This window comes from Ceratotherium simum, chromosome 1 (assembly GCF_057802395.1).
Source record: "Ceratotherium simum simum isolate JZ-2026a chromosome 1, ASM5780239v1, whole genome shotgun sequence".
In the NCBI taxonomy this organism is placed as follows: Eukaryota; Metazoa; Chordata; class Mammalia; order Perissodactyla; family Rhinocerotidae; genus Ceratotherium; species Ceratotherium simum.
In genome coordinates, this window is record NC_141900.1 from 85,390,238 (window position 1) to 85,402,409 (window position 12,172).

Here is a 12,172-nt window from a genome sequence, read left to right on the forward strand (position 1 = left end):
AGATGTTAGCTCAGAGCCGGTCTTCCTCAGCAAAAAGAGGAGGATTAGCATGGATGTTAGCTCAGGGCTGATCTTCCTCACAAAAAAAATTTAAAAAAAATAAAATTAAAAAAAAAAGAGTCATGGGCCGGCCCCGTGGCTTAGCGGTTGAGTGCGCACGCTCCACTGCTGGCGGCCCAGGTTCGGATCCCGGGCGCGCACCAACGTACCCTTCTCCGGCCACGCTGAGGCCGTGTCCCACATACCTCAACTAGAAGGATGTGCAGCTATGACATACAACTATCTACTGGGGCTTTGGGGGGAAAAAAATAAATAAATAAAATCTTTAAAAAAAAAAAAAAGAGTCATAAGAACCTGATACAAGGCATGGTTCCAGACTGGATATTGATTTGGAAAAATGCTATAAAGGACATTTTAGGACCAACTTGGGAAATGTGAATACGGTCTGGGTATTTATTAGATATAAAAATTTACTGAAATAGAAAGATAAAGCTAGATGACTGAAAAAGTAGGCTGCAGAAGGGTAGACAGAGTAAAATCTCATTTAGATTTTAAAAATTTGTACATACTTTCAAAAAGGATATGTACTAAAGGGTTATTTAACAGTGTGATCTCCAGGTGGTTTGAATGTAATGCTTGTCTATATGTTCTAATTTTCTATAATACTATCTCTTTAAAATAGTTAATTGAAAAATATTTAACTTAAAAGAATAATTTTCCAGTGAATTTCTAACACCAAACTGAACACAATTTTAAGCAAAATTTAGTTTTTTCACATAAAAAGTTCTATGATACTGAACTACTGAAAAAATCCCTGAAAAATAATCTACTATAACCACATTACTGAGAAAATTGAGCTGGATTATAAAGACCTAAAAATGAGATGAGGGCTAGATAATCAATTTAATACTATCTAGTTCAGGAACCAGCAAGCATTTTCTATGAAGGGCCAGAGTGTAAATATTTTAGGCTTTTCAGACCATACCGTCTCTGTGAAAACTACTCAATTCTGCTGTTTTAGCCCAAAATTATGGACACAGACAATATGTAACTGAATGGGCATGACTGTGTTCCAATAAACCTTTATTTACAAATATAGGTGACCAGCCCACGGACCATAAATTTACCCTCCTGATCTAGAGCATTAAAATTTCCACCTAATCAAAAAGATGTAACCACGTTTAACTCTATTTAAAAAGATGGTGGAGTATCAGCCAATCTATAATTGTGATATTGCTCAAAGGTCAAGTCAAGTCCTGTACCACCTCCCCATCAAAATCTCAAATCATCCTTAAGAGAAGATCTTTTCCTTAAGTAAAGTAAATTTATACACACTTCCCTTAGCATGGTCCTTCATCAAGAACTGACAGCTTGTATCATGAAGCAGCAGAAGAGCAAGGGATATGTAATCAGAAGGCCTGAGTCCAAACTCTGAATTAGCAGTTGTGTAATTCTAAAGCCTGTTTCCTATTCATAAAATGGAGATAACATCACCCTCACAGCATTACTTAGAAGCTCAAAAAGAATAGTTTCTGGGGGCTGGCCCATGGCCAAGCAGTTAAAGTTCCACGCACTCCACTTCAGCAGCCCAAGGTACACAGGTTCAGATCCTGGACCCAGATCTACACCACACATCAGCCATGCTGTGGCGGCAACCCACATACAAAACAGAGGAAGACTGGCACAGATGTTAGCTCAGGGCAAATCTTCCTCAGCCAAAAATAAAAGTATAGTTTCTGAAAGTATTTTTGAATTGTAAAGTGTTATATAAATGCTACAGTACTATCATTGCCAAATTTTGCAAAGAAAGCTGTTTCACAATAATGCAATTGAATTACAAGATAACCACCATGGCTTTCTGCCTCTAGGCAGCAACTTATTATTTCAAACCTACTCACCAATAAAGATACCACTGTACTAGAGTAGAAGGCTAAATCTTCTATAATTTCTGTGCGCCGGTTAGCTCCAATTCGTAAGGAACGACTATGTACTTCTTCAGGTAACACTGTAAGGATCTCCAGCAGAAAAGGCAGAGAAGTTACATCATTGCTATATCTGGAAAAGAAAAGAGGAGAGACATAAATTATTTAGAGTCAGAAAATACACACAATCATATAAGAAAAACTTAACAGCCATCAGAATAACCCATGATAACAAAAGCAGCATTCTTTTTTTTTTTTTTTTTAAAGATTTTATTTATTCATTTTTTCCCCCCAAAGCCCCAGTAGATAGTTGTATGTCGTAGGTTCACATCCTTCTAGTTGCTGTACGCGGGACTCGGCCTCGGGTTGGACGGAGATGTGGTGCCTCGGGGCGCGCCCGGGATCCGAACCCGGGCCGCCAGCATCAGAGCGCGCGCACTTAACCGCTAAGCCACGGAGCCGGCCCTTTTTTTTTTTTTTGTGAGGAGATCAGCCCTGTGCTAACATCTGCCAATCCTCCTCTTTTTTTTTTGCTGAGGAAGACTGGCCCTGGGCTAACATCCGTGCCCATCTTCCTCCACTTTATATGGGACGCTGCCACAGAATGGCTTGCCAAGCGCGCCCAGGATCCGAACCGGCAAACCCCAGGCCGCCACAAGGGAGCGCACGCACTTAACCGCTTGCGCCACTGGGCTGGCCCCCACAAAAGCAGCATTCTTTCTACAGTTAAAGGGGAGAAAAAAATAGATATAATTTTTTGGAAATCAAAATTTCAACCTGCATAATCTTTGACGCGGCAATTCCACTTCCAGGAATTTCTCTCTCAGAAAAATCTCACATATAACATGCAAAGTATACAAAGATGTGCACTGCAGTACTTTTTTATAATAGCAAAAATACTGGGAAAATATAAAGGTCCTCTGTAATTAGGATAAAAAAGGTTCAAGACAGTTATACAATGGAACATGCATAGTCATTATAGTAAATGAGATATCTATGCCATAACATGAAAAGATGCCCACAATATATTAAATGAAAAAATATCAGTGAACAAATACATAAGTCTATGTATATTAAAATATACATGCACTTATTTATTTTAAAATGCTTAAAGGAAAGTCTAGAGGGTTATACAACCAATCATTAACAGTGGTTACTTATGAAATACAGGAAAAGGGAGAGAGGAAGGTGTTCGCTTTTTACTTTAAAAGCTTCCCTACTGTTAGAGTTTTTTCAAGGAGCAAGTGTCAATTTTCTTAATAAAAATTTTCTTAAGACAAAAAATAAACTATCCATTTAAAGGCTTTAATTACACACTATAGTTGGAGGTAAAAAGGACATCCACTTTGTTCAAAAATAATTTTCTCACCAAATGCCAAAATGCAAGCAAATCTCAAGATTATCTTGCCAAGACTATGAGGAAATGCTTTATTCAAAGTAGCAGGCTCCATGTATCTAAAAATAATACTGTCTCTTTGATAGACATGAAAATAAACTCCAACTAGAAAGAACATATACTCATAATGACTTTCAATTTAATATATCATTAAACATTTTGACAATATTTTCACAGAATTATTGACACATCAGTTAGTGGGAGTGATCCATAAGGCAATGAAAGACTTTGCTGCAGTTAATTCAAGGAATGTCTGTGTGTAAATTACGAGGGTTTTTTATGTCCCACATGACATATTCCCGTAGTATTTAAATTTTAAATGATTTTCTTTTAATCTAACAAAAGTTAATAATAAATAATTCTATGTTAAGAGTTTGGGAAAACAGCAAAATAGCATAAAATCTCCCATGCATGAGTTACTTACTTTTCCACCAATGTTTGTACACATCCCTTCCAGGAAGGCATCTGTAGGGCAAGGTCTGCTATTGCTAAAGCCAGCTGAATAAGAAGAGAGATTAAATAAATGAATAGAACAGATGGGTTACCATCAATATTAACTGGAAAAGAAAGAAACTAAATTTCTTCCAAACAGTATGACAATTAAGACTGACAACCCCCTCCTCCCTTTACCCCCACAACTATATATGTCATGTAAACTCTTCTGGGCTAGCTATAAATTGCTTGGATTTAAAAGTTAACCTTTAACTTTTAAAAATAAAAAACAAAACCAAACCAAAAAGAAATAGTCAGAAAGAACAGACTATATAGATTTTCCTCAGATTATATCAATACTTACTTTTATTTGGCAATACCATAGAACTTCACGGACAAATTATACTTTGCAAAAAGGCCAAAGCTACTGACAAAGTCAGCCCTTTGACTCACTCCTCAAGTAATGGATTGCCATTTCCCTTCTCTTTCCATTTCTCATCTTGAAGCCTTATGCAAAAGCCTCCTTCCTCTTCAAGGGCACTTCTATGCCAGGCAGAGAACACATGTAAGTATGTATTCACTGAAGTTTCCAGTTTTCCTTTCTAAGGTATTTCCCTGTCTAATGGGGAAAGGCCAGATACTCTAGCTCACCATTTCACTCATGAGACTTTTAGAAAGGATTTTTTAAAAAATCAACTATGTAGACCTCTGATCCAGAAGAGTGCAGTTTTTTAATCATCTGCAATTTTAACGGGGGGGGGGGGGTCTCACGCCTGCCTGTGAAAACCTATACTCACCTCTCCCACTTCTGGTATTTAAGTTAGTTTGAAACCAAATGAACTTTAAGACTAAGACAAGACTTAAATTTTCACTTTCTAGCCACCTATAAGAATATAGCAATAAGTCTGTAATAAAGTTAACATTACTTCACATGACCTAGCAATGTCAATCAAAATTAACCTGATAAATCCAAACGGCCTTACAAATTTCCCTAAAGAGAAGCACAGGATTTACCTGCGTTACAATGACAGGTGACAAGTCTTTCAAGTTCTGGATATGGGTTAGTAATGAGTCTCGTAAAGAGGCATGAGAGTCTGTGGGGAGCTCATAAAATGAGGTCTGAATCTTCATTTTCATGGTCTGTGCAGCAAAATAGCATGATTCCACATCCTGTCGGATCTGTAACAATTGATCTGAAATCTCCCATGCATGAACCTGAAAGTAAATCAGACAAAAATTTCTTAGAGACTACTTTTCTAAATAATTTTAATGCCATACAACCTCAATACATATATAAACATACTTAGACCAAATTATAATGAAAGAAAAACCTGACAAGCTAAATTACCCACTAATTCAGCCAATACTTCAACTACATATTTATAGGCCCTGTTCAACAAAAGTATTACCTAAAATCTTCTGACTCATTCTAGGAAGGCTTATGAGTTATCAATTGCATCAACAGATCTAATCCTGTTGATCAGAATCATTAATTGTGAGGGGGGAAAGAAGAAAAATGTCCCAGAAGTTTCTACTAAAACTAAAATGTCACTGTGTAACTTCCAACCCCTATCTATAGGTTGGATGTTTTCCCTTTTCCACTTAAAATAAGCTTTGTTCACGCTGAGAATTGAACGTGGAAGCTATTTTAATATATCCTATAAATAGGAGAATATATTTCATATTGGTCTCAACAGTCCTACATGTCGATCTATAATTCCTGAATAAAACAGCAGAAAAACTCTCTCACCCCAAGTGACTATTTCACATACTTCAATTATTTTCTGATGTATTTATATTTGGCAAAGTGCTCTACATGCTACTAAAATCATTTTCATAGGAAAATAAATGTATCTATGGAAATACTACATAGAACAAAAGCATAGAATTTGGTCTCTAACAGCTAATCACAGTTACAAAAGGGAGTAGTCCTATTCTGAAAGATAACTTTGGGAACAAAATCATGCAGCACACAGTAGGCAACTAATTAACTGATAAATTCTAATCCAATTCTACACCAAACTGCCTCTTCATGGGAGAAGGCTAAAATGAGCTGGCAACAATGGACTGAAAAAAATTTTCAATCTCAATTCAGGAAGAGCCAACTGTGAAGACAGATTACATAGATTTACCTAGTCAATTTCTTATGCTGATAGAGCACTTTACAAGTTATACATAATTATTCTTCAAGATCTTTCCAAAGATAAACAAGAAATCAAAGAAAAGAAACACGTAGAATAAATGGCCTGTACAAGTTTGCAAACTAAACTGAAAACAGAGACCTTAAAATTCACAATGATAGGTTTATTGACATAAAACTTAGCTTTCAATCAAATAATAAACTGGTGGAAAATAAGCATGAAACATTAAGTTCCTTCTAGATAAAATGTATTTTATTAATTTTTTGTACTTTTTGCCCCTAGTATAATGTTGCAAAAAATCTTACAAGCCACAGTTTTTAGCCATTCATTCTCTAACCAGTAACCCAAGCACATCTATGATTTAATACGCCATCAAAATATATTTTGCTCAAAATGATATTTTTAAAAAGAATAGCAGAAAGATTCTATGAAGCCTTGAAATTTCCATAAACACCCTTATACAAACAGAGTAACTGGGGCTGGCCAGGTGATGTAGTGGATGGGTTCGCCAGCTCGGATCCTGGGCGCGGACCTACTCATTGCTCGTCAAGCCATGCTGAGGTGGCGTCCCACATAGAGCAACTAGAAGGATGTACAACCATGACATACAACCATCTACTGGGGCTTTAGGGAGAAAAAAGGAGAAAGACTAGCAATAGATGTTAGTTCAGGAGTGATCTTCCTCAAAAAAAAAAAAAAAGAGAAATTAAACAGCAAAATCAAAGCACTGTGAACACTTACAACAAAACTAGGGGTCATCCAGTTATCTCCAAGAACCCCACGATATAAATGGATGGGGACAAATCAGTGACATCTATAAGACCTATGTAGTTTCAGCTTCAGTAAAAACAGAAGCAGAGGGAAACAACAGGGTATCTAATTCATCTAAGAGCTGAGGTACACCAAAAGAGCCAACAGGTATTCACTAGAAAGCACAGGGAGCCAATTTGAGGACTATAGTTGAAAATGGAAAAGGTTTTGCCCAAATCAAAAGCAGGCAAGTAGAAGAGGTGAGTAGAAGGGGCCTATGTAAGGTCTAAGGAGATGGAACAGTCTAGCCTCTATACACTCTTGAAACTGAAGATCCAAGACAGGGCTCTCAACTAAGGAGTAAGTGTTGTAAACAGAATCAAAATTACACGGGACAAGTACAAAAGAGACAAAGGAAGAAATGGAGAAGGTAACAAAGCTAGGAAATCTTAGAAATCAAACCACCATATTTGTAAATACTATTTGAAAACAACAGAAAAGAAAACTCTCTGAAGTTGGAAATACTATCCTTAACCATGTCTCCTTCTAAAAGTTCAGAAAAACTAATTTCACAAAAAATAAGCAATTGAGGTCAAATGCCATATCTATAGGGGGAAAAAAGACAATAATCAGCAGAATAACATCCTTACAAGGAAAGTAGGCCAGAAAAACATTTTAAATCTAGTCTAAAGGATATAAGAGCCAACCTGAAAGCTCCCAATGGCCAAAGCTAGAAAATCTGGAATAACAAAATAAATTATGGTAGTATCGGATTATAACTCAAATAAAACAAATATCCATGAGTCCACACCGATGTGAATAATGATTGAATAAATAAATAACTGGGGAGGAGTTATTTGTAGGATGTAAAATATCTTTTTTACAGAAGAATGCTAGTTAATAAATGTAGAATGAATGAGGAAAATAGAAAATCACCATTAGAACACCACAGTAATAACTGCTACAGGCAAGACTCGTGGATAAGTGATAAAATTAGCGGGTGAAACTTTAAAGAGAAACAGGATATATCAAAGTATCTCCCCAAAATATTAGTTACTGTCGTGGTTTTAATATATGTCCATAAATTCTTTGACACTTACCATGTAAGAACTCAGACTACTCTGCTGGAGAGACAACGTAAAGAGACCTAAGACTACATGGAAAGCAAGAGGAGCCCAGCTAAGTCCAGCCTTCCAGTCACTCCTACCAGTGTCAGCAATGTAAACGAAGCCATGTAGAACCTCCAGACCAGCCCATCCACCAAATGGATGCCCCAAGGAGCAGAATTATCATCCATGGAGCCCTGCTTGAATTCATGACCTATGAAGTTATGAGATACAATGAAACAGTTTTTCTAATAAGTTACTAAGTTTTGGGGTAATTTGTTTCACAGTAGCAGATCACAAGAACAGACAGACAACCAGATATTATGTGCATCTGATGAAAGAACAGGAAACTACGATGACAAAAGGATCAAATCTGTGTCTCATTAAGCCTCTGGATCCAGCTGGCAATCTGCAGAAAATACAGAGCAGAATTGTATCATAACTATGCAATCAGCAAAATCCAGACTGTAGGGAAACTCAACAGGTCAAATGGCCCAGATTCCTCAACAGATAAATAATCTACAGAGAAAGAGAATGTGTGGATTAAAAGACACTCAAAAGATATATTTTAAAAAACAATAGCAAGACTGAAGTACAAGGGGTAAGAATGCCCTCTTGGGTGATAAAAATATAAAGAAACACAAAGAATGGATTACTGTGAAAGAACAGTGGTTACTTCTAGGGAAAGGGAAGCAGTTATGTTAAACAGGGCACAAGGAAGACTTCTGAAGTGGCCAGTAAAGTTCTATTTCTTGACTTGAGTGGTGGCTACAAGGACACCGGCATACAGTGACTCACGAAATTAGACATTTGTTTCATGTAGCTTTTCTGTATCTGTGCTTACAAAACAAAACAGAACAACAAACAAAAAAACTCCAATATTACTAAATTGAATTAATATGAAGTCTTTCTTCCAAATGAAATCTATCAACCTACCACGTTAGTACCCTTATGAAAAAGTTCATTGATTGTGTAGTGCCATGTTGTGCTTTAATCTGAATGACAGAAACTAGCAAAAAATACCAATCGTATCATTCTTGGTTATCTATATTTCTGACAAACATTTCTATGTCAGTAAAAGTAGAGATCTCAAAAATGAAGGGCAGGGGCCAGCCCCATGCCTTAGCGGTTAAGTGCGCGCACTCCGCTACTGGCGACCTGGGTTCAGATCTGGGCGCGTACCTACACACTGCTTGTCCGGCTGTGCTGAGGCGGCATTCCATGTACAGCAACTAGAAGGATGTGCAACTATGACATACAACTGTCTACTGGGGCTTTGGGGAGAAAAAGGGGGAAAAAAAGGAGGAGGATTGGCAATAGATGTGAGCTCAGGGCCAGTCTTCCTCAGGAAAAAGAGGAGGATTGGCACAGATGTTAGCTCAGGACTGGTCTTCCTCACAAAAAAAAAAAAAAAAGGATAGAAGGTAAAGAATGGGAAGAATGCAAATGACACGTGGGACATAGTGAAAAAGTCTAACATCCATATAACTGAAAGCCTAGAAGGAAAAGAAAAAAATGGGGCTGAAGCACTATTTAAAGATAATGGCTGAGAAATTTCCAAACTGATAAAAGACACCAAGCCACAGATTTAAGAAGCTCTACAAACCCTAAGGACAAAAAAACCAGACCCAGGCACATCATAATAACACTGCTAAAAAACCAAAGACAAAAAGGAAAATCTTAAAGGCCAGAGGAAAAGAGATGTATTATCTTTAAATGAACAACAATTAGACTGATAGCTGACTTGTCAATATAACAACGGGAACCAAGTATTTTCAAAGTACTGAAAGAAAATAACTGCCAATTGGTTATTTTATACCCAGCAAAAACTCCTTTCAAAATACAATAAAATTAAGACATTTTAAGACCAAAAAGAAAAAAATAAGAGGAGAGGTTTCATTACCAAGAGACTCACAAAGAAGAAAATACTAAAGGGTGTTCTTCAACACAAAGAAATGGAAAGATATTCCATGCTCTTGGATTGGAAGAATTAACATAGTTAAGATGTCCATACTTCCTAAAGCAATCTATAGATTCAATGCAATCCCTATCAAAGTTCCAACAACATTTTTCACAAAAATAGAACAAAGAATCCTAAAATTTATACAGAACAACAAAAGACCCCGAATAGCTAAAGGAACCCTGAGAAAAAAGAACAAAGCTGGAGGTATCAGACTCCCTGATTTCAAAATATACTACAAAGCTACAGTAACCAAAACAGCATGGTACTGGCACAAAAACAGACACACAGATCAATGGAATAGAATCGAAAGCCCAGAAATAAACCCACACATCTATGGACAGCTAATCTTTGACAAAGGAGCCAAGAACATACAATGGAGAAAAGATAGTCTCTTCAACAAATGGTGTTGGGAAAACTGGAGAGCCATATGCAAAAAAATGAAAGTAGACCCTTACCTTACACCATACACAAAAATTAACTCAAAATGGATTAAAGACTTGAATGTAAGACCTGAAACTGTGAAACTTCTAGAAGAAAACATAGGCAGTACGCTCTTCAACATGGGTCTTAGCAACATATTTTCAAGCACCACGTCTGACCGGGCAAGAGAAACAATAGAAAAAATAAACAAATGGGACTATATCAAACTAAAAAGCTTCTGCACAGCAAAGGAAACCATCAACAAAACGAAAAGACAACCTAACAATTGGGAGAAGATATTTGCAAACCATACATCTGATAAGGGCTTAATCTCCAAAATATATAAAGAACCATGCATCTCAACAACAAAAAAAGTGACAACCCAATTAAAAAATGGGCAAAAGACCTGAACAGACATTTCTCCAAAGAAGATATACAGATGGCCAACAGACACATGAAACGATGTTCAAAATCATTAACTATCAGGGAAATGCAAATCAAAACTACAAGGAAATATCACCTCACACCCGTCAGAATAGCTATAATTAACAAGACAGGAAACAACGTGTGTTGGAGAGGATGTGGAGAGAAGGGAACTCTCATACACTGCTGGTGGGAGTGCAAACTGGTGCAGCCACTATGGAAAACAGTATGGAGATTCCTCAAAGAATTAAGGATAGAACTACCATATGATCCAGCTATTCCACTGTTGGGTATTTATCCAAAGAACTTGAAAACACCAATGCGTAAAGATACATGCACCCCTGTGTTCACTGCAGCGTTATTCACAATAGCCAAGACTTGGAAGCAACCTAAGTGCCCATCAAGGGACGAATGGATAAAGAAGATGTGGTATATATACACAATGCAATACTACTCAGCCATAAGAAACGATGAAATCCAGGCATTTGTGACAACATGGATGGACATTGAGGGTATTATGCAAAGTGAAATAAGTCAGAGGGAGAAGGTCAAATACCGTATGATTTCCTTCATTAAGTAGCAGATAATAACAACAATAAACAAACACATAGAGACAGAGACTGGATTGGTGGTTACCAGACGGGAAGGGGGGAGGGAGGAGGGCGAAAGGGATAATTCAGCACATGTGTGTGGTGATGGGTTGTAATTAGTATTTGGGTGGTGAACATGATGTAATCTATGCAGAACTAGAAGTATAATGATGGGGCCGGCCCCGTGGCTTAGCGGTTGGGTGTGTGCACTCCACTGCCAGTGGCCCAGGTTCGGATCCCGGGTGCGCACTGACTCACCGCTCCTCCGACCATGCTGAGGCCACGTCCCACATATAGCAACTAGAAGGATGTGCAGCTATGACAGACAACTATCTACTGGGGCTTTGGGGGAAAAATAAATAAATAAAATCTTTAAAAAAAAAAAAAAAAAGAAGTATAATGATGTACACCTGAAATTTATACAATGTTATAAACCAATGTTACTGCAATAAAAAAATAAATAAATAAATAAATAAATAAAAATAAAGGGTGTTCTTCAGGCAGAAGGAAAATAACTCTGAATGGAAACATGGAAATCAGGAAGGAATGAAGAATAATGGAAAAGGTAAGTACTTGAGTAAATCTCTATGAATACTAACTTATATAAAGCAATAATATCTTGTGGGGTGTATAATATACGAACAAAAATACCTGAGAGAAGTTCCACATCTACTTAAGATGTAAAGTTGGAAAGAACACTGCTTTTGAGTTAACAATAAACAAAAGCAAATAAACTACAAATTAACTTTTCTCAAATGCATCAGAACGCTGAGGTCCCAGGGCAACCAAGTACACTGAAACCTAAAGACAAGATAGAGGTAAGCATTGGCTCATCTGTGGCAGAAGAAAGGTGGAAGGGATGCAGGGCACCAGACAATCAAGTAATAAAAATTCAGCTAAGGGGCCGGGCCGGTGGCGCAGCAGTTGAGCGCATACTCCGCTTCAGCGCCCCGGCATTCACAGGTTCAGATCCCGAGCTCGCACTGATGCACTCCTGTCAAGCCACGCTGTGACAGCGTCCCACATAAA

The 12,172-nt window shown here is 37.4% G+C and overlaps 1 protein-coding gene across 2 annotated transcripts in view; it reads right to left on the reverse strand.

Annotated features, from left to right (window-relative positions):
• TNPO3 (transportin 3) overlaps positions 1-12,172 on the reverse strand; it is a 94,684-nt gene that overhangs the window by 66,872 nt on the left and 15,640 nt on the right. For both annotated transcript variants that reach the window (XM_087430485.1, XM_004418700.3), the window contains exons 2-4: positions 4,765-4,965; positions 3,743-3,816; positions 1,899-2,055 (exon numbers count right to left, since the gene is read on the reverse strand). In XM_087430485.1, coding sequence (XP_087286611.1) covers positions 1,899-2,055; positions 3,743-3,816; positions 4,765-4,965 — 432 coding nt within the window. The remainder of the gene's footprint in view (positions 1-1,898; positions 2,056-3,742; positions 3,817-4,764; positions 4,966-12,172) is intronic.